The 23,892-nt window shown below is 36.4% G+C and overlaps 1 protein-coding gene and 1 long non-coding RNA gene across 4 annotated transcripts in view; one reads left to right on the top strand and one right to left on the bottom strand.

Annotated features, from left to right (window-relative positions):
* Positions 1–606, top strand: part of LOC136768529 (uncharacterized) — a 28,374-nt gene extending 27,768 nt beyond the window's left edge. The window contains exon 3 of the long non-coding RNA XR_010821989.1: positions 278–606. This is a non-coding gene — a long non-coding RNA (uncharacterized LOC136768529). The remainder of the gene's footprint in view (positions 1–277) is intronic.
* The window catches only part of exoc2 (exocyst complex component 2), a 109,388-nt gene that overhangs the window by 4,115 nt on the left and 81,381 nt on the right, over positions 1–23,892 (bottom strand). For all 3 annotated transcript variants that reach the window (XM_066722752.1, XM_066722770.1, XM_066722760.1), the window contains 3 exons: positions 22,065–22,206; positions 3,013–3,068; positions 341–463 (listed from right to left, as the gene is read on the bottom strand). In XM_066722752.1, coding sequence (XP_066578849.1) covers positions 341–463; positions 3,013–3,068; positions 22,065–22,206 — 321 coding nt within the window. The remainder of the gene's footprint in view (positions 1–340; positions 464–3,012; positions 3,069–22,064; positions 22,207–23,892) is intronic.

Genomic DNA, 23,892 nt, shown 5'->3' with positions numbered 1-23,892 from the left:
CCTAATATAAACAGACATTAAAACAAATGGAAATCTATTATAAGGCTAATAATAATAACATATGTATAACTGCACTGCAAAAATCCTTAATAGACAACAAAGGTATTTTTACGACTGGCAGTATGATTTAGTTTAGAAAGACAATGATAAGATCTACAGTCAGTTGGGAAACGGACATTGAGCGCATCCTGTTTTTAAAGGATGCTCTTTTTGTGGCGCTGGACCGTTTCCATTTCAATTCCTTCGCCTGAAGTGTGTGCTCTTGCTCGACACGCAGCCTGAGGGACCTGCCGATTGGAAAGCACACAGCTCTCTGTGATGCCCAGTGAGGGCGGCGTACCTGAAGAGCGCCATTCTTGCTGAAGGAGGACACACACTGCATCAGGCGGCTCATCTCCTCTGACACGGCCTCCACGATGCGGGACAGCACCCGCGGGACCAGCTCTTTAGACACCGTGAACACCTGCAGGACACAGCGTTGTTTGCTTCATTTGAAAAGGCAGTGGGTTTGCATTTTCAATCAACAGGAACAAGCTTTTGTAAGAATTGCTATACTGTAAAAAAATTAAATAAAATTGAGTGACTTGTTTAATGCAAAAAAACTATGATGATGGTACTATGATTTTTTTCAACTAATTTGCATCCTTTAGAACATTTTTTTTCTAGATGTATTATCTAATTTTGAGAGATTTATGAGGTTGACACAATTAAGTTCTCAAAATGAGATTGTCCCCCAATTAGGTAAAAAAACAACAATAAAAAAAGAGATGTTGAATGTTATTACATGTTTATAAACACTATTAATAGTTAACACTTGTATTAACAAACCACAGCAAATTAAAACTGTTTGTGAAAGTATTTATTACCTAGTTATCTTTCAAGTAGAGAATAACTCCCAAAGCAGGCTAGGAGTAAAGTTACTTATTCAAAGTTTGGTGTAAGACCGCACTGAGCACAGCTCCTGGATGAGCCCATAACACTGGGCTTTAGGTTCAGTCCTGCAGTGCAGGCCATGTTACACCACTCACCCGAGTTCATGCCTGAGTTCTACCCCTGTATGACTCCTACGGGACCCAGGCCTCGCTGTGAGGCACCTTGTTCAGGGGGTACATCCTCTCTGGCATCCTGATGGTGTGTCACCCAGGACCCACATTTTGGCCTCACACTTTTCAAAGGGCACATGATGGCTGCACCCTCCCAGCTCTATTAGCCTTTCGGTGTGGTATTTTGATATAGTGCTGGACACACTTTCCAAGCCCCAAGCTGCTTCACTGACTCTAGTATTGAAGAAGACTATTTATCCTGGCCATTGTCCATGAAACGTTAACGAGCCGCCCACATTGTCAGTACGTCCCTCTTGTGCTCAGACAAATCTCCCCCTTGCATATCAATTGGCCGATGGAATTGACGGCTTTCCTTTCCCCTCCTTTCTCATTCTCATCAGAGCATTTATGTTTGCTTTGTCCTGTTTGGGCGTTGTGGTACTACATGGATTGCACCAGGGATGTTGGTCGAACAGATCAATTGTGCATTATAACGATAGGTTGTGTATGTAACCCTGTTTACAATACATACATGATACATATTTTGCATTGATTAATTCTAGCAGGTACTAGACAATATTAAGATGATGATCCTGGTGATTTTTATCATTATATGTATTTTAGCAAACAACATGCTGTATATATACACAACATTACAAGAGTAACAAAATCCCTTAAATACATTAAAAAGGAAACCAAGGTATAAGAGAGGAACAGAATGGTCTAAAGGTGTGATGTAAACATCGATCTCAGTTAAAGGCAGTGAGACATGGTACAGGTCTGAAGCTCAAATGCATCTCTATATCACATGGTGTTGCAGAGGTGAAAGAGAAATTGAACAGCTGAGGGAAGGCATAACTAATCAACCTGCAGAAATCAAATGAAAAGGGCAAGAGAGGATACAGAGTCTAGAGACTGGTCAGATGTAGCAGCTTGGTGAAGCCAGTGGTGGGTTAAGAAGCCAGGGTTGAGCATGACACAGCGCTGTATGGTGAGAGACGGGAGGCAGAGGGAATGTGAGGTGAGAAGCAGAAGTGTCAAATCAAAGACTGAGAATGTCAGAAGCAGAAAAGATGGCCAAAAGAGTCGAGTGGTGGTAGTGAAGTCCTGACAGAACGTGGACTAAACGAAGAGCAGGAAAGAAAGGGGTCAAGGTGGTGAGGAAATGGTCAGTAGAGGTAGAGGAAGAAGGGATGTAAGAGACATCAAATATTATAGTTGAATTAAATAAGACAGGGTGGAAATACTTATAGCCGTAAGTCCGTATATAATAAGCATATACTTTTATTTGTGACTGTATATGTGGATTTTTATCTTCAGTATTTGTGGATGAAAGCATATCCCCCTGACATTGTCACACAGGTTAATAAAACAATAGTTTCATTATGATAGACAGATGTTTCCTGTTGCTAAGGACAAAGATTATAAACACTGAAACCAGTTCCCTCTTTTTTTTTTTTTTTTTTTGTCCTTCATTGGAACTTCATGCATACATTGTGGTGATCTTAAATTTTAAATTTTGTATATGTATTCTAGGAGCATACATTACATTTCTATGATTTATATGTACTTTGAATGAATAACTAGGATGAAAAATGTTCTCAAATAATCACCTACATCCATGACAAATCATATTTATTAATAACTTTTCTCCATTATAATGACACTTTAAAATATAATCATTTTATTAGGGGCATTAATGCACCTGTTAGAGTAATCCAGTCAGTGTTGCCTCCATGGGAAAATAAAAACTTGAGAACAGCGCTTTTAGTTGTTTTTCAAAAGTTGTGCTCAATACGTTTTTGTTTACTCGAAGTTGACTGACTAGATAGTTACTCAGCAGCACGTCTTTGCATTTTAATCAAAATCAGATCTCCATGATTTAACTGAGAACACAGATGAATAAAGTTGATAGATACATAGAGAGAAAGCTGCCCTATACAGAGTGACTGTAAAGCCACGTTCTTACCTCAGCGTGGACGGTGATGATATTCACTAAAGCTTCCTTCAAGTAGTTCCTGACACCTGCCAAGACAATGTCATACTTTGATCAGCTGTCTGTTTAGGGACAGAGGACACCACAGAAATGCAGTTATGCTTTAGGAAGACTTGGAAACCAAAGAAAGTAAATTATACATAAATGTGTTATATGTTGAATAAAAACCACAGCAACAACAATAATAATTATACAAATAATAATGTCCAGATAATTGGAACCTGAGTTTTCAGTTCTGGCGAAATACAGTACTGTGCAAAAGTTTTAGGCAGGTGTGAAAAAATGCTGTAAAGTAAGAATCCTTTTAAAAATGGACATGTTAATAGATTATATTTATCAATTAAAAAATGCAAAGTGAGCGAACAGAAGAACAATCTACATCAAATTAATATTTGGCGTGACCACCCTTTGTCTTCAAAACAGCATCAAAACCTTTGCACAGTACTGTACATATAGTCACCTCCAACATTATTGGCTTGATAAAGAGGAGCAAAAAAGGCTGTATGAAATAAACAACAAGTAATTACCTATATTGTATTTTTCCAACATATTGTTCTTTATATTACACATTTCTCCATTTATTTCCTAGAAAATGCGTCACAATTATTGGCACCCTTGTTTTTCAATGGGATTCAAGTCCCGGACACTGAGAGGGCCATTGCAAAATGTTGATTGTGTGGTCAATTAACCATTTCCTTGTGCACTGTGTTGTATTGGAGTTATTGTCTTGCTAAAAGAAGATCCAGTGCGGACAAGTTTCAGACTCCTGGAAGAGGCGACCAGGTTTTGAACTACAATGTCCTGGTAATGAGTTAATGAGGCTAATGTTTGTAACAAAGGCCCCAAGACCAGTGGAAGCAAAACAGCCTCATAAACGCAAAGATCCACCACCATTTTCTCCAGTAGGTATCAGGTTCTTTTCTGTATATGCAGACCTTTTTTTTTTTTTTTTCCCAATGCCAAACCCACCACTGGGTCATTGAGCTCGATTTTATATTTTGGATTCGTTTGCACTGCTTATGTAACAAAACAGTAATACAAAATTCAAAATGATTTATATGAGGTTTGACTACAAAATGAGAAGTGCAATGTTATAGGCAGAAAAATCTTTTAAAAGAGAAAAAATAACGGCAACGAAAGTCACCACAGGCTTGATCAGTTTCTGCTATTGTAACCTGCTTGGTGAAAGTCCCATATCCTTGCAGCCGTGGTTCATATGGTCAAACGTTCCTCTTTCTTTATATGTAAGACCAGAGGAGAAAATACTAAGTGTATGAGTCTATATACTTTAAAAAATATGGACCTTTGCAAGTGTTGTAAACTCTGTTCCTGAACAACTGTGTATTAAGGTTTTCATGCCCGCAGAACTTTCAGTTAGGTCACCTTAATTGACTTGAATGATTGAAAACAATGACAAATGTCAGCACATTATTACCTTTGTTAAGTTAGGTAATTGAGCAAAAAATAGAATAACCAGGGCTATGACCCTTTGAACTACATATAAGATGCATATCCATACAAATGTTATGCATGTATATATGACAAAACTATCAAAACATGACACTCATAAAGAGAACATGAGCTGCAAATACAATAATGGGGAATGATAGAAGGAGCGATAAACAACCAGACAGGATTGATATGTACTCTGATTTTACAAAAATATTAGTGTACATCAGGATTCCAGCCATTTCTGGGATATTATTTTGGTATTCATCTGTGGGAAGTATGTAATGCTCTGTCGCCATTTTTCAACTGAGCAGGACAACCACACAAATGACATTTGTTTTTTGTGATTATTCCTGACAGTTATGGTTGCTGTTGATACGTGACTAACCACAACAACAACACAAAATGAAGTGTAGTTGTCACATCATTTGGTTGGCTGAAACGCAATAAAGTGATATATGTCCAGTTCTTCACCAGGCCGCTGTGAAATTGGATGTTATATTCTCATTCTACCATAGCATACCTTTGTAATCCATAAGTGTTTTTAAAGAAGTAACCTAGAATTGTTTCTTTGCAAAAATAAATTAAAGGTTGCATACATACAAGCCAAGGAATTAGTGCCTTTTTTTTGTCCAGAACTTCCTTTAAAGCAAAACCACAAAAGTTTCACTGTTGTTTGGCCTTGCTTTAAAGTTATACACAAACTAAGTGGTACCATCATTTTATTTTTAATTTAGCTACACAATCTGTATTTGTAGTATTACATTTACACTTCAGTACACTGGTTTATAAGTTTAACCCTAATCCATCATTAATACACTAATGTATTTAAACACACAATGAGACAGGGTTTTAATAATGTCAAAGTAGTATGGCTAGGTAAAGTTCAGCTTGAGGTATTCACACTTTATAACTACACTGTACATCATAGTATGCCTACCGGCTGTGTCAGTGCAACTGACCAGCAGTCATTCAAGCACTGCAGAAATGAGTGAAAGTGGAATCAGCCGGCCATAGTCAACTTTCCTCAGGTTTTCACTGGCATACTGTACTGATAAGGACAAAACTGCAGTGTTCAGACTAGTTATTCCTTCACTCTGCAGAAACACTGGCTTAAATAATATGACTCTCTTCTACGGTATCTCTCTTGCTCACAAGTACCCTAGTTCTCAAGGCACTGAGTAACCTGGAAGTTCTCTGCACACGGGCACTATGGGATGCAAATACCAGGAATTACCACAAACAAGTAGAGGCGATGCATTAGTGGTGTCCCATGACTTCTAAAACATCTCCTGAAAGGAAGTGAAATATACAAGTGATGCTCACTACGTCTGCACTTGGTAACTACTGGCATTTGTGGCAGCCCTTTTACTGTGATTCACTGTGCTCTTTAATTGTATTGTCAGACAGAATTCATCTTAGCCGCCTCCACAGGTGGTAGGAAGTAGGAACCATTTTGGATTGGAAGATCACTGTCAAAGAGCTTGATGACAGTGTCAACGTACAAGGCCTGCCTATGACCACCCCTGTGTAACAACAAAAAAGGTCCTAACAGGTCCTAAAGGTCTGTCAGCCGCTGTGAGAGGAATCCCACCACCACTAATACTAATAACCTCAACTCATTATTTTTTTAACTTTAAGTTTTAAGAATTGACAAAAATCGAATTGACAAGGTGAATACGATGATATGCTGATCATTTTCACTTAGGGGGAAGGATTATTTATTCTATTAACCTCATTGAAACCTGTAGGATCACTTTGCCTAATAATGAAAGTCTACCAGCCTCTATATTTAGATATATTTCTTATCTTCACCACTCACACGTTTCTCCTTTACAATAATTAAGTCACTATGTCTCTTCTGGTCCAGCTAGTGGCTCTTACATTAACGGCTGAAGAAACAACATAGGGGTTTGTACTCAGACAGTAATAAATGGATTTAAGTAGTGTGAACAGACTTTCACATGGCAGAGGATGCTAATACTAAACACTGAATGATAAACCAATATTTAAATACCATTCACTTACTAAAAACTTGATATAAAATGTTTTTTAACTTGCAACTCCTCTTCACAAAACGCCATTGTACTATGGTCAGCTTCACTTTACTGCAGTTGCAAACAAAAAAAAAACTAAACAAAAACCAAACAAACAAACAAACAAAAAGCAAAACTCCCTGCCCACTGCTTTGTTAAATTACGGAAGGGTACTCCAAGTTTCACATAGGTTATAGCAAAAAAGGAAGCAACTTCAGTTCTCACAATAGTAACCACCAGCCCCCTCCCTCCTTTAAGAAAAAATCTGAAGTAGATTTTAGCTGAAAGAAAATATTTTGGCAACAGGGATAAAAACAGATAAATGCACCTTACAAAATTAAATCTTCACAATCACACATACATATGGGTTTGCAATAGTACCAGCGGTTGCAAAATATATGTGTATGTGTATATATATGTATATGTACATATATATATATATATATGTATATGTACATATATATATATATATATATATATATATATATACACATATATATACATACACACACACATATATATATATATATATATATATATATAATAAAAAAATGGAAGCCTTTAAAAAGCATTAAATAGTATTTATTGACTTACACTATACACTATTTGATTAATGTCCTGGGACAAGAATATTTCAAATGGTAATGGATCAGATATCTTGCGTTACTGACAGTCAGCACATACTGTGACATTTTGGCCGACTGTGCAGTGCCTGTTATAAGGGTCACTCCACACTAATAGGGATAAAAATGTTAGATAGAAGTCAAGAATTACAATTAAGTATTTTGCAACTTCTCCCTGTATGTTAAGAAGTTTGTTTCATCACAAAAATTCCTCAACCAAAGAAAAGATAATACTTGCAGAAGTATGATTTTGTCACCCGCAGTCAGTACGTTTTGATTATGATTGAATCATGGATATAACAAAGTAAATGGGACAAAAAAAACTTTGCAGATATTTAGTATATTTTCTGTGTAATAACGAATGTTTTCGATGCAGTTTATAATGATGATAGTCGACGGCATCACGCAATATTTAACGGTGGTGGTTAAAGTGCAGTGGACTTGGTTATTTGCTTCCGTGTTTTATAAGCTCGCTGTTTGACATTACGTGTTAAGTCTGAAACACCACAGTTGGCACAGCGTTGTTTGATTGATAAGTTAGTTCTCGCAAAACTTCCTAAATATTCTTAACCCGCAATGCTCTTTCGGTTGAACTGCAGGTTGACCTCAAACTAACTCTGAAAACATGCATGTGAAAAAACACACCAAATTGTTTATGTAACATTTCATTGGTCAAAATAGGACCCATTTCGATTAATTCAGTTTTGCCTTAGAAATCAAAACAAACCAATCAGAGAGATAGCAAAAACATTAGGTGTGGCCAAATCAATTATTTGGTACCTTCTTAAAAAGAAAGAACGCTCAGGAACACCAAAGGCCCAGAAGACCACGAAAAACAACTGTGGTGGATGACAGAATAATTATTTCCCTGGTGAAGAAAAACCCCTTCACAACAGTTGTCCAGATCAAGAACACCCTCCAGGAGTTGGCATATCTGTGTCAAAGTCAACAATCAAGAGAAGTCTTCACCAGAGTAAATACAGAGGGTTTACCACAAGATGTAAACAGGAAACAGGAAGACCAGATTAGAGTTTGCCAAAAAACATGTAAAGAACCCTGTACAGTTCTGGAACAACATTCTATGGCCAGATGAGACAAAGATCAACTTGTACCAGAATGATGGGAAGAGAAGAGAATGGAGAAGGGAAGGAACTGCTCATGATCTGAAGCATACCACCTCATCTGTGAAGCATGTTATGGCATGGGCATGTATGTCTGCCCAGGGAACTGGTTCCCTTGTATTTATTGATTTATTGATTATTGACACTTCAGAATTCATCCTGCTGCTTCTGTCAATTCTGAAGTGTTTAGGTCTATATTATCTGCTCAGATTCAGCCAAATGCTTCAAAACTCATTGGATGGTGCTTCACAGTGCACCTGAATGACCTGAAGCACACTGTGAAAGCAACCCATGACTTTTTAAAGGCAAACAAGTGCAATGTTCTGCAATGGCCAAGTCAATCACCTGACCTAAATCCAATTGAGCAGCATTTCACTTGCTGAAGGCAAAAACTGAAGGCAAAACACCCCAAGAACAAGCAGGAACTAAAGGCAGCTGCAGTGCAGGCCTGGCAGAGCATCACCAGGGAAGAAACCCAGCATCTGCTGATGTCTATGGGTCCCAGACTTCAGGCAGTCATTGACTGCAAAGGATGTGCAACCAAGTATTGAAACTCACAATTTAATTCATGATTATGTTAGTTTGTCCAAATACCAAATAAAAATGAAAGATGAAAGTCTACACTTAATGCACATCTTGATTGTTTCACAAATCCATTGTGGTGGGGTGCAGAGACAAAATGATGACAATTGTGTGACTGTTCAAATATTTATGGACCTAACTGTATATCCTCAGAATGTACCTTACAAATAAACAATCAGACAAAAACAAAATAGTTTTTGTGGATATTTTTATTGACAATAGATCTTTGATTAGCCAAGTATCCCTATTAATGTGGAGTGATATTTATTGTAAATAAAGTTGAATCCATTAACCATAAACAAACCAAAATAAAATAAATGATACCTACCTATACTCAGAAACTAAATAATGATGATAATCAATAGATGGAATAGATTAAACTATGATTCTTTATTGTCAGGTGCTAAGATAGAAGAAATGTATAGCTGGTTAGTTTTACTAAGAGAGTGGATATAGTTTATTTGACTAATCTTATGCTAAATCAAAGTTGTATTTGTGTAGTTATTTATTTATTGACCTTTTTTAATGATTCCTTACTACCTTGATTGCCCAGAAGCTCTAATCAGCATTTAACACATATTGCATTAAATCTTTGATCTCAGCTATTTCAATTCATACTACAGATAGCAGATAAAATAATAGGTAAAATACATTTGGAAAAACTGTGATTACCGCAATTATTTTAGGAAAACTCTTTAAGGTTATCTGAAAAGGTAGGAACTTCTTAAGATGTTAAACCTGTAAAACAGAACACAAAAATCTTAACAAATGTTTTGAAAGTGGTTAGTTCTGTATCCTTTGGCAAACACATAGCAATCTGTCACAAATATTCAGGAAAATTAACATATAAAACTAATGAATTGCAGTTGAGAATGGTGGGAGGGAGGTTTTTCAGGAACACTGAAGAAAATTCCAATTGAAAATCTGGCATATGGGGTGTAAGTGACAAAGTTAATAATTCACAAAGTATTTCCAAAGACTGTACCACGATGTACCATTAAACCTGACCAGAGGCAGCTCATCAGATTAGGCAACTGAGGCACAGCTTCACTAAGAATTAACGGTTTAATTAGAATTCCAAACCATTCAAATAAAAATAATAATCATAATATAATGCAAATTCGTATTTTTCTTTAATCCATTGAAAGAAAATACAAAAAACGATATGCAACTTAAAATATTCTTTGTGTAACTTCTGCTGTAGTGACAATATTGAAAACAGGCTTGTCAAACCGGGCAGCGCAGCGCCAGAGCGGAGCTGAACTTGATGTTCCCTGAGGCCAGAAACAGCACCTCATGCAGGCTCATGGTGAGGCATCGTACATTTTTGCCCGCAGCAACTCTCTGTACAGTGGAAGCGGAAGTGGAGTTGAACTTGAACGTGTCAGTTTTGTAGTTAAGAATATTATTGTTGGCTTTGCTGTACTTCTTTACATTTTAAAAATTAATTCTGTATAGGAGGACATTGTGAGTGAGACAAAACATTGCGGGTTTCGCTAAGGCCCAATGTTGAGAGACGTGTCTTTGTGAAGGAGGGCAGAATAAAACCTGTGGTGGATGTTTTTAAGAAAGTTTCAGGTGTCCTGGTATGGTGTACATAAATGGCTGACCGGTGGCACCATGATTAACAAATTATACTGCTGGTGATGTTTGCTTGTCAACCAAAACATAAGTTTGGGTGAGTGGTTACTGCGACTGGAAAAGTCTGCCACGAAGTGCCACTCATCACAGGAGCACAGAACCGAGGAATGAGGTTTCCCTGAATAATAATATCGCATGGTTTACTTCAAAAAAGAAAGACAAATCGATCTTCACTACAAGTAAGGTAGGCATAGTTTATTTTTATTTTTTAATGGAGGTATTTGCTAAATGTATTGCCATGGCATCATACTTTTGTTGTTGTTTTGTTAAATGAATTCTGCAATATTTAGATTGTGTGTTTATATTGTTATGTGTTCCATTCAACAAATGAGTATAGATTCAATGGGTACTATATACGTTGTTTTAGTCTCTATGTTCATCCCTTTTTAATTTTTAAGCAAATCTGTTATATGTGCTTAAAGTGTTGCATTTTTTAATTCATGCAGATATTATGGCTACTGTTTATACTTCGTTATTATTATTATTATTATTATTATTATTATATTATTGTGATGTTAAATAAGACTTTTGGTCTTGCTTCTAGTGTGTTGATACTCGGCTGTAAAACACATTAAATGCAATTAATCTGCAGTTTTTTTTTCTGATACCTGCCTCACCTGTCAAAAAATTCACCAGCCGCCACTGAACCCGTCATCTAATTTACTTCGGGAGATCTATGTATAGACTGTTCTAGAACTGGGGCACCCAACCCTGGGCCTGGAGGGTCCCCCTACCCTCCTGGTTTCTGTTCCAACCGAGTTCTGTTACTTAATTGAAGTAATAATTTCCTTTTCATTATTTTAAATAATAGGGATTTTAAGTATCACATTGTATTAGGAACTTGTATGAATTGTATGCAAATTATTTGTTAAATTAAGGGTTCAATTAAATAATTGAGAGCTCAGTTGTAACAAAAACCATCAGGGTGGGTGTTCCTCCAGAATCAGGGTTGGGAACCACTGTTCTAGAAGACTTTTCCCAATTATGCAACTCATCATTAATGTAGGGATACTGAAATCATGGATTACAACAAAACAAAGCCCCCGCCCCTCCCAATCAATCACCTTCCAAACTGTCAAATCTCACTTGTTAAGACAACAGCTGCTGCACCCCCCATATAACTAATGACGTTTGTTTTAAATCCAGAAACCTTTGGACACACAGTATTATTATTTTGGTAAGATGGTTAATTTTACACTTTATGCACAAACCCAGGTTATCTTTTGACATTTTAAACATTTCAGTGCTGATAAAGTGTCCCCACCCACACAATACACTGACTGCACTGGCAGATCTCTGGAAATTCCCTATTGGACCAAAAGAGAAGAAGAGAGAGAACAGTTGTTATTGAATAAACTTTTAAAACCCTTCCATCCACAACTCATTTACAGTAATAAGACAGGTAAACACAAAACAAATAAAGATTCCACCCCACTGACAAGGCTCAGTGTAAGTACACTACATTACAGTATTGCACTAATACAGTTTTGTGAGCCTTGCTGATGGGGTGGAATCTTTATTTGTAAATTATACAACATATAACACTCATGTATACATAATCACGCACGCACGCACACACACACATATATATATTGTTATAGGTTATATTTTAGTTTTTTTTTTTTTAAACACATGCAAAGATTAATCTACACTTTAATTGGGATAAATAGATTGCTATATTACATGCAATACATAGCTCTTGAAACACCATAATAACAGTGTTCAGTCTAACCCCTGCCCATGTGAATGAGCACACTCAGTTCTGCACAGGTTGAAATAAAATACAATCTGTTCATTGAAGCAATGACAGCTTTTGAAACATTATGCTGGGTATTAAGTTAACTAATTTCTAACCTTGACAAACATCTATATATGTATGACATTAAAAAGACAAAGAGGAAGACTACATGGAAGGTGGGAACATGAAATCAAACATTTTGCTCGTGTGAACTGGAAAAGAGAGGTTGTAATATGAAAGAAGTGGAACCAGCTGGGGAGGCCTTCATCCAGCCATTGATCGTCAAAGACTGCTGATGCTGCTGCGGATGTATTATATAGAATATATATGATCATGTAGATTGTATCATGCAAACTGCTCAACTAAAGGCACAAGGTAAATGGTTAAATACAGTTAAAAAGGAAGGAAAGCCAGAAGATCTGAAAATTACTTCTGTTGTAAACTTTGAATGTAATGCCCTCACTCACCCATATCTGCAAGATTAAACCATGAATGCTTTATACTGTATTGATTTGCATGGTCTAAATTAAAGTATAGGCCTATGTAAACATTTTCTTTTGTTTAATTCCATCTGCATCACTACATTTATCATGATTTAAAATATTCAATGAATACTGACTAATGAAATCCAGAAGCCACATGGTACATCCCCATGAGACTGTAACCAAAAACCCAGGCAATGAGGTGGTAAGGACTTTCCCTGAAACCATGTTCAATTTATGGCAAAAAATTATAGGTTATGGTCAGAGGATAAAATGATTAAAAATAGAAGTGGAGTGGTTAACCTGTAAAACTACTTGTAAAACATTCAAATATATAATTTGGATATTGCAGTACATTATTATTGTTTTATTGCATTAATTTGTTTTGAATTCCTAATCTGGGATTGTTCTCAAACTGGCAACGGAAAAGAGACAATACTTGATACGATGGTACAGTGATATGTCGGGAAGTCCTGCCCATTATATGTGTATTCTGACCAAACAACTAAACACATTCAGACATGCTTACTGACAAAGCATGTCATTCTGGGACTTAGAAATTAGATCACTGTGATAAATGATCTCTTTATGAGTTTTCAGTGACCTTTTCAGAGCAGTTGCTTTTACAAGGTTAAAGTAAGCCTTTGTAGTGGGACCCCTGAATTGCATGCAAAGCACTATTTTGAAATACATGTCCTGTAGAAAAAGTCCCTATAAAGGAGGACTACTTATCATTTTAATTAACTTCACCATTTTTCTTTTGCACATTTTTCTTCATGTAGTTGAAGAGGATATATAGACGCATTAAAAACCAGGGGCAACCTTTTCATTTTCTTCCCCACCAATCATGGTGTTTAAAGCCAGCATGTTCACAAGCTCAAACTACAGGTGATAAACAACTGTATTCCAGTAAGTCTATCTTTATATTTAGACATTTGTTATTTGCCATCATACCTTGAAAAAGACAAAAACTGGGTTATTCCCCTTTGCAACATACACCCCCTATACAACCACCACACACTATTAACCCACCTATTCATTTATAGCAAGTCCCTGTGCTACACACATGTTTTTTGTGGTTAAAGTAATGCTTTTTTCTTTGGTATAAATGCAAGCTTTTCGTTCCACTAGCCTTTTTTTTTTCTCTGAATGGTTTGGAGCATTAGTAAGTGGGCTATCTTGAAGCTGGCACTGTCATACCCAGAAGAGGACTGTTGAGAACCAGTATACATTACAGTTGTAAACAGTCTGCATACCAAAGTGGTGCTTCCCCAAGGAAACAGAATGGCAGATTTTTTTTTTCCGTGAACAATTTCCTGTCTTACATGTTTTGCATGCTTATTGTCTCACAGTAGTCTGTGCAACCTGTGAGTCCCAGCCCCAATTTATTTTTTGATTGGTTATTATTATTATTATTATAATACAAAGGAAACTGAAAAGAAAGTGTAGGTGAAACTTGGAAATTTGGAAAAGCATATCTTTACAGCTTAAAACCACAGTTTCCAGTTTTTCACTTGGTTTGGTTGATTCATGTTTTTTTTTTTTCTTTAATATGACAACACAATTATGTAAACAGGAAATTCCAAAAATATATCAAAACCAAATAATGATGCCACAATTATGTAGTGAATTGACAATCTGTCTTTGCAACAAATTATTTGCATTAGCCAAAACATTTCAAAACCAAAGGTGGGGAAAACAATGCTCTGAAAACGAAGTACCATGGAATACAATCTTAAATACTGGAAAGAAAAAAAAAAGTGTATCCCTACCTATTTAATTTATGATGCAAGACAATTCAACATAAATATATAGATCTGAAATACCACTGGATGTGATACTGATCAAATACATTGATTTATAGTTATCTTTTTAGAACTATCCTATTTCAAATCCAAAAAAATCCTGAGCAGGAGTCTGAGTTAATGAGTTTTCAGAATTATTTTCCAAAAATATATAATGTATATATTGCATTATATCATACAAATCATTTTGATTTTCCATAATGCTGAGGTTGCTGAATACTGTACATTAAAAATGAAGCAATAGTGCCTAGCTCCAAAATGTCCACCTGTTACAAAAAAGCACATGAAAAAATGATATGGTTTCCATTTAGAGTTCAAATAAACTGAGCTTTCACTAATCGTCAGTTTATCTGCAATAGACCTAGATGGAATCATGACACAAACTAAAACTGTGGATCAAATTCCAGTTTCTTATAATTATACACTTACTGGGATGGGTTTATGTGACCTGTAAGTGCATTATATTAGATTATTCAACCGGCAGTTTATACCTGAGGATGTGTTGCAGCATAGATTCTTATCTTTTCAGGCCACCTACCACAGGCTGTTCCTTGTGTAGCCTTCCCAGCACCTTGTGAAAACAGGTGATTGTTTCGATATTACTGTGCTGATTTCATATGGTTAAGAGAACATGGGAACCGCGCATCTTCCAAGCTTTTAAGGCTTCCATCGGCGGTGTCTGTACGTGTCACAGTATTAGTACAGCCATGTCTGTGGACAACAAGCTCAAGTCCTGGACCGCGAAACAGTGATGGATGGGGTCTAACAGAAGCACTTCCCTATAGTGTGCAGTTTCAGGTTAAAAAATTCTGAGACGCACGCGTTGTTTTCTGTAAAGCTCAGGATCATCCGATTGACTGGAACTGGTAAATGACTACGGTCACATGGTGTCCTCCAGATCACCGCATGACACGGTTTATTTTATAAAGCAACAGCTGGTCACATTAAAAGGGAATGGCAGTTTTCCGTTTGCCCGAATACAATGGGATTTTTACCCCTCTCTCGTTTCTTATTGGGCAACCTGAGAACTGGGTTGCTTTGAAGAATTACATGATTCTCTTCCGTTGCACTTTCAGCGCTGCAACCCTAGCATTATTGTGTTGAATATGTGTAGAAATATATCATACATTTCAGACAAATTCAGACAATGCATACAAAGTGCATTGTGCTTTTATTTCTTTTGTAAAGTATGATGGACTTTCTTTTGTAAAGTCATCAGGCCACCATTAATCGCCCGGGCTCCTTACATGGCTTTTTCTCTATGTATGAAGACGTGGTAAACAGGAAGTAGTGTACACTACCGTTCAAAAGTCTGGGGTCACTTTTTGTCCATTAAAATAACATCAAAATGATCAGAAATACTGTAGATATTGTCAATGTATGACTATTGTAGCTGGAAACGGCTGATTTGTAATGGAATATCTACATAGGCGTACAGAGGCCCATTATCAGCAACCATCAGTCCTGTGTTCCACTGGCACATTGTGTTTGCTAATCCAAGTTTATCATTTTAAAAGGCTAATTGATCATTAGAAAACCCTTTTGCAATTATGTTAGCACAGCTGAAAACTGTTGTGCTGTTAAAGAAGCAATAAAACTGTCCTTCTTTAGACTAGTTGACTATCTGGAGCAACAGCAATTGTGGGTTCGATTACAGGCTCAAAATGGTCAGAAACAAAGAACTTTCTTCTGAAACTCATCAGTCTATTCTTGTTCTGAGAAATGAAGGCTATTCCATGCGAGAAATTGCCAAGAAACTGAAGATCTCGTACAACGCTGTGTACTACTCCCTTCACAGAACAGCGCACACTGGCTCTAAACAGAATAGAAAGAGGAGTGGGAGGCCCCGGTGCACAACTGGGCAAGAGGACAAATACATCACAGTGTCTAGTCTGAGAAACAGACGCCTCACCTCAAGTTTGAGGTGTTCGGATCACAAAGAAAAAGATTTGTGAGACGCAGACCAAATGAAAAGATGATGGAGGAGTGCTTGACGCCATCTGTCAAGCATGGTGGAGGCAATGTGATGGTCTGGGGGTGTTTGGTAGTGGTAAAGTGAGAGATTTGTACTGGGTAAAAGGGATCTTGAAGAAGGAAGGCTATCACTCCAGTTTGCAACACCATGCCATTCTCTGTGGATGGCACTTGATTGGAGCCAATTTCCTCCTACAACAGGACAATGACCCGAAGCACAGCTCCACACTATGCAAGAGCTATTTAGGGAAGAAGCAGTCAGCTGGTATTCTGTCTATAATGGAGTGGCAACACAGTCACTGGATATCAATCCTATTGAGCTGTTGTGGAAGCAGCTTGACCGTATGGTACGTAAGAAGTGCCCATCAAGCCAATCCAACATGTGGGAGGTGCTTCAGGAAGCATGGGGTGAAATCTCTTCAGATTACCTCAACATAACTAGAATGCCAAAGGTCTGGAAGGCTGTAATTGCTGCAAATGGAGGATTCTTTGGCAAAAAGTGAAGGACAATTATTTCAATTAAAAACAATATTTCTAACCTTGTCAATGACTATATTTCCTATTCATTTTGCTATATTTCCTATTCAAACTCATTTCATGTATGTTTTCATGGAAAACAAGGACATTTCTAAGTGACCCCAAACTTTTGAACGGTAGTGTACATGATACACAGATGGCTTGAGATAACAGGGTATGATTTCATAAATAAAGCTATGCCAGATTTTAAGAATTTAGGAAACTAAGGAAAAAAGAAAAAGCAACTTAATCACTTTGATCAGTGTTTCCAATTACAAATGTTCACATTCTAAAAACAGCTTAATGAAAAACCATACGCTTTTAAAATTATTATTATTGCATAACTTTACATCACACAAACCCGTAACTATAATCCCAACTTTTAACTAGGCTAAATACTATTAATATACTACTGCTCTTGGGTGTTTCTGCATGGCAAGGCCAGTTTCAAAAGTAACCACAATTAAGTTTCACACTTCACTTTCATTCACAACTTTCTGAAATGTAGGCTGGTTGTTGGTGTCCTAGAAAGGGGTTCATCCACCACACTGTCCACACCCATTTAGTAAGGTGTAACCTGTTAAAATGTTTTATTTTTGTAATAATTGAAAGTCATACCTTCAAATATTATAATAATAATAATAATAATAATAATAATAATAATAATAATAATAATAATAATTAGCTGACATCTTGGTTACAATGCTATAACTATGATAATGCCTTGCCTCCTATAGCTTTAATAACAGATTCAATCTTTGACATTTTTGCATATTGCCATACATGCTTAATCTTTGCACTTGATGACCTATAGCAGATCTGCAGGTCTTTCCTTGAATCGACTATGTACCCACAAAATAGAAGCAACATCTCTTTTCCAAAACTTATTTGATTTTAATTTATTCTGATTTACAGCCCTGGTATTTGCATGTTTATCATGAGTAAGTGCTAACAAAGTTAAGGAACATATTACAACAATAAACAATATAACGGATGCTGGTGGCCAGGCATACTGCACTAAGCAGACGGATTCGTTGACTTTTACAGATGCAGTGAACCTGGGAATCTGTTGCCCTGCACTGTTGCCATGGACACTGTTCTGCACATTCATTAGCTGTGAAAATGTGTGTTAGATTAATCATTTGTGTGCTTTGCATAATATTTTTCATGTCTGTCAATCTCTTTTGGAGTTTAGTTTAGTTCCGAGTCTAAACCATGGTGTGAATTGGAGACCGAGTGGAAAAGTACCCTGAATCGCCTGCTATGCATGGTGGGCTATCGGGGGGGGAAGGGGGGCAGTTTACTGGGGCAAACCCCAAACAACTGCTTCTGGGATTTGTTTTCTTTGGTTCAGCTTTTTGTTTCTTCAATAAAGTTTGTATTTGCTTGCAAATAAGCCTCCTTCTCTTTCATGATAGGCAAATCCTCTATACACTACAATGTAATAGACATCCCTATCTCTCAATGTAACCGATATACAGGACAGGATCATTCAACAGGGTTGCTCATACATAAGGTTTTAAGACCATACATGAAGCAATGTAGGCCAGGGTACATTAACATTGCGTGGTAAGTTAAGTGATACATTTTCTCTCTCTAGAAACTAGACTACCACTAGTGATGAACCCAAAAAACAATCCTGCACAATCTTTTTATTTTTCTGATAAGATATGTCGATACATAACAGTCCATGATAATTCATTACATGTAAATTTATAAAATGCACCATACCTGTGGATGCAAATGTTCTACAAAGTTAGAGTTTAGTTATAAATGGTAAAATACAGGTAAACGGCCGATACTTTATTAATTTCCATATATGCACAGATAATGAGTTAGTCTAGCTTTGGGGATGAGCGATTTTTCTCCAACTCTGGTGTGAAATGTATACTAAATCAATAGCTTTTGTGCTTGTGCCACAGGCTGCCTTAAAATAATAGCTGTAGTGATACAGTTATACATCTTCTATGTATTTTTTCATCTCTTGGTATCGACAGCTTCTTTTGTTAATCTTTGATCTGTTCTCCTTGCAATGTGTTTGGCCAATTGCCATTTTTAGATTTCCACTCCTTCAATTATGTCACTTTTGGGTTGTTCTGTGATCTATTCATTTATTTGTCCATCTCTTCTTGTTGTACCAAGCAGACATCTGTCCATGCTTATTTGTGTTGTCCAGTATCTGTAGCATTTTGCATTTAGTGACCAGGTTTCATGACCATAAGTGAGCACTGGTGTTGTGTATTGATCAGACAAAACGGTTTCTTCTAAATGCGCTCATCCGATTTTCATTCTTTTGATTTCTTCCGTAATAGCTCCATCTGCACTGATTTATTGTCCAAAGAAGACAAACTGTGACTTCTTCAAGTTGGTCCATTCAATGTTTAGATTTAACAAAGCTGTTGAACATGACACTGGTTTTACTCAGGTTCATTTGAAGTCCAGTTTTCTTACTTGCATCTGAGAGTTCTTGAAATGAAAGCTGCAGGTACTCTGGTGTTTTTTCAAATATGACGATGTCATCAGCAATGTCAATGTTTTGGTGGAGTTGGATTGTTGATGTAGAAGTGTTGAAGATATATTTAATGTTTTGATTTCTTAGAGCTCTGATGACTGAGTTTGTATATATTGAATCAAATGCTTCCTTGAAGTCAACCAAGCCTAGGCACAGACTTCTCTACTTCTCTGATAATCTGTATAGGATAACATTGTGTTATATCAACTTCTGAATCCTGCTTGTTCTCTTGGTTGTGGGAAGTCCAGAGTGTCTTGCTGGCGATGTGTTAATATCTTTGTTAATAGTTTGTATAAAATTGGAAGTAGACTAATGGGCCTATAGTTCTTCACACCTTCTTTGTATACTTTATAATATATTATATATATATTATAATTCTTTCAATCACGTGAAGCTACAGAAATATAAATGCCTTTCACAATTAGTTTTTGCAGTAAAAGAAAAGATAATCAGGGAAAAATAAAATCATTGGAATGAGTCACATGTTTTGTTTGTTCTCCTCTGTACAGGGTGTTCTATTCAAATCAGACTTCAGTGCTCTATTCCGTCTCTCATAGGAGATACTAAGACTGTTTTGGAAATGTTTGAAGACACTAGAAGAAAAAAAACTTGTAACGGATTGAGCACAATAGTTCTAGATACTTGAAAAACAATAATTCAGCGACAGATGTGGCTCTCTGAACAGGAGAACAAGAGTTTATTATGAACATTAATTAAGCTTACCATCATTTGTTACCAATATACCTGAGGCTCCACAAAAACCAAATACACTAACCTCCTTCAGATGTGGCTAATGGACATTTTGCACATGTAGGAGCAGTAGTTCAAAACATTGTCAAGAAAGGTCAGCTGGTAAATCCCTTCTTTGATGACTACGCACCTCAAACAGTTTGCCATTTTAAAATATTTTGAAAGGTTTTATCATACATCCTTCATTTTATGTCGTTAAAATGATATGTTCCCCCTAACCTTTTGAAGTGTGCAATTTTTAAATTCGACAGTTACCTAGTTCAGTAGAATTTGTCATGCAAGTCTAACTAACCGTTAAAAATCCCCAATCTTATACAGTATATTCGAGTTATACGGTATTGTCATTTTTCTAAATGTATTTATTACTTCATCTCACAGGCTAATATTCTCAGTTCAGAATTACTAATCTTTTTCACTTAGTATTATATGATATTTTGAAACACAGTTGTAATTTAAATACACATGGTAAGCATTATAACAAGTCAATTTAAGAATTTCAGATTCCAATGTGAAAATTTCGAAGGAGCTGAGAATTAATGTTGTTCTCCAGATAATAATAATAATAATAATAATAATAATAATAATAATAATAATAATAATAATAATAATGGATAAATTGACAAATGAATGGAATGATAGATAGAAACAGACAAATAGATATTTTCTGCCAAGGATTCAACATTCTACTGGAATAACAAAAAATGTCCATAAATAACTAGTCTAACTGATCTTTTTATCCATTAATGTTTTAATAATTTTCACATTTGAAAATTCAAAACAAAAGAAAAAAAAATATTTTCAAAATGTTCACTGGTCGCATTACCAGGTAATGTTAGTCATCGCAGATCCTTCAAAGGCACGTATGGAAAAACTGCCTGTAAAAGTATTACATATACGGGGTAAATACGTGTACGTTAATGCTTGACTTTAAATTAATGAAGGGACTAGGATTGATCATTATCTCACCAGAAAGACCTTTCTGGAGATGTTTAATCTGATCAAGATTATTATTATTTTAAATATCTACAGTTGCTTTACAACTGCCATTCAAATCACTTCAGCATTAATTAATTCCAGAGAAAATGAACTCCTTCACTCATTAGAAAATGAAAAAGGCTCATAGTGCATAAGGGGATAAAGCCAGCACTGGAAACAAAAACACATCCTTCAGAGACAACACATGCAGACTCTCAATTCCATGAGGCAAAGGATGTTATTAGTGTAAAAGTTTGAAATAAGTCTGAAACAGTTGCTATTTTTGCCAGTTTCATCTCGTGACATTTAGTGTCCTTATGTTAAATAGGAAAACCTGAAAAATATAGTGAGGGCAACTAAACTGCCTAACCTTACATCCTGACAACAGTGTGACAGAAAATGTACTTGTAAGAAACAGTAATATTACATTCAGACAAACCTATTTAAAACTGGTCTTTAAAGAATGCCACAGCTGTCTTTATCAGAAATAAGGGCAATGTACCTGCTGCTACAGTGGCTGTGTTTGCAAGAAAGTTTTCAGTCGTGCCTAATATTGGGATTTAATTGACCAAAGTAAAAGGGTGAGGCTTAAATACAACAGAGGTATAACAGACAAATCCTTACCATTTTTGTCCAGATGGGCTTGCTGTATGTTTAGAGACTGTGTTGCTCTCCAAGCTTTGGTTTTGTCATGCGTGTTTGTCTTTGATTAGACTTCAAGCGAGATAATTAAATTGCCATTACACAACCAGGTTAAACAAAACAGCACTGAACACATGCAAATGGTCAGGAATGGAAACTAAAGAAAAAAAATCACCAACCTGTGGGCAGGAGGCAGTCTTTCCAGTCAAAATATCCTGCATATATCCCTGGCTCCAAAGAACCCACAATGGGATCTGCTTTCATCTCTATGTAGGACTCAAACAGCCTCTGGTCCAGGTCTCTCACAGATTCCACACTGACCTGCAGAAACAAAATAATCGTGTCGTAAAGTATTCGGAATATGAGACGTTGAAATACATATAGAATGTTTGGTTTAAATGCATCGGAATTCCTCATATTCTGTGAATAAATGGCAAGAGGAATGATCTGTATAAGGTTTAGTTTAGCAAACCCAAGAGCAGTGAAAGTTTGGTTCAATTTCACCTGTAATTTTGTGGAGAACTGGTGTTCTTGTAGCCCAATATTTAAAAATACAGACTTTATTGTGAATTTATTCAGATACGGAATTTAATATTTTGAGATTGTATTTGCAGGTGTGGGTCTTAATTCAGTACAATGCATTGTTGTTTTAAAACATTCAGTGCACATTTTTGTCATTGAGCTGCTTTGTACTATTTACATTTTTCAAACCCTTAACAAAACTGTTTCATCATCTGACCAAAAGCTCTTCTTTGAACCTGTTCTCATGTCTTATGTCACACTCACTCTTAATGCGTGAGTCTTTGTGGGGTCAACCTCATATTGGGGATACGCTATTTACGTTACTCAGTATTCCTTTAGTATTCCGAATATTAGTGGGCATGTAAACGCAGTATATGATGCGTGCTGAAACATCTTTCACTCGTAAAACAAACAGGACATGATACAATGAGTATATCATATATGGAAGAATAAACATGAAATGTGTTAGGATTAATGAAAAAGCAAACAGTCTTCTGCGGGAATTCACAGCATAAATACAGGTGTCTGGTATTGGTCCATCAAACAAATAAAGCAACACTAACACATTCCGATACAGTCGAATATTGGCATTCCGTAAGGATTTGAAAACAGGCCTAAATAAGGTTTAAACTTCTGAAGAGCTGCAGCAACTTTCAGGTTTTGTTTAGCCTTGGCTCTTATTTAATTTTACACATTTTTGGCTTAACTTGGCAAATGAACCATTGTATCCCGTGAATGATTCAATTGTACCTTTACAACTGGAAAGAATGCTGGTCTTTACGGTCGGTAGAGCAGAAGTGTTACGGGACAAATGTGACGTATGGTCTCCCACTATCATGCTCTTGTGACATGCTGACTATACCCGTAACACCAAAACACTTCCCAAGAGAGTTGTCAAGGCAGGTGCTCAGACAGAGAACATCTGTAGTGCAATGTGCAGAACAGAGGAACTTCCTCAACACCTTCAGCTTAAAAAGTCTCACAGAACTATTTATAGATTTATTTTTGTTTAGAAGGACAAATCTAATACATAAATCAAAAGAATAACACAAAGCCACAACTAGGGAATCAAGGATATGCACGTAAGTTTGTATCTGTCCTTTTCATTTACAGATTCCTGCCATGTTAAAGACAAGCGGCTTGGCACAGAAGGGAGGAGACTCACATTTGGCAGTGTCTGGCCTTGCCCAACATACTAGGGTTGACATAGACATAGATGTCTAGACATAGACATTTAGGGGAGAAGTTAAAATTGTACTATATGAAAGGCCTCATGTTTCTTTGTTTATAACTTTATTAATCATATAAGAATGAAATTGGAATTAATGTAAATTAAAAAACGAAATGAACAATGACCACCTTGACAGTTGCAGATATCCCTGTTTCTCAAAGTAGAAAACTGTACAAATTCCTCTGGAAATTTTTATGACAAACTGAAAATTACAAACTAACCTCCTTGTCCATGCATGACTTGCAACCTCACCC

This window comes from Amia ocellicauda, chromosome 2, assembly GCF_036373705.1.
Source record: "Amia ocellicauda isolate fAmiCal2 chromosome 2, fAmiCal2.hap1, whole genome shotgun sequence".
Taxonomy (NCBI): domain Eukaryota; kingdom Metazoa; phylum Chordata; class Actinopteri; order Amiiformes; family Amiidae; genus Amia; species Amia ocellicauda.
Note: the sequence above shows the minus strand (reverse complement) of the source record. Positions and strands in the feature narration are given on the sequence as shown.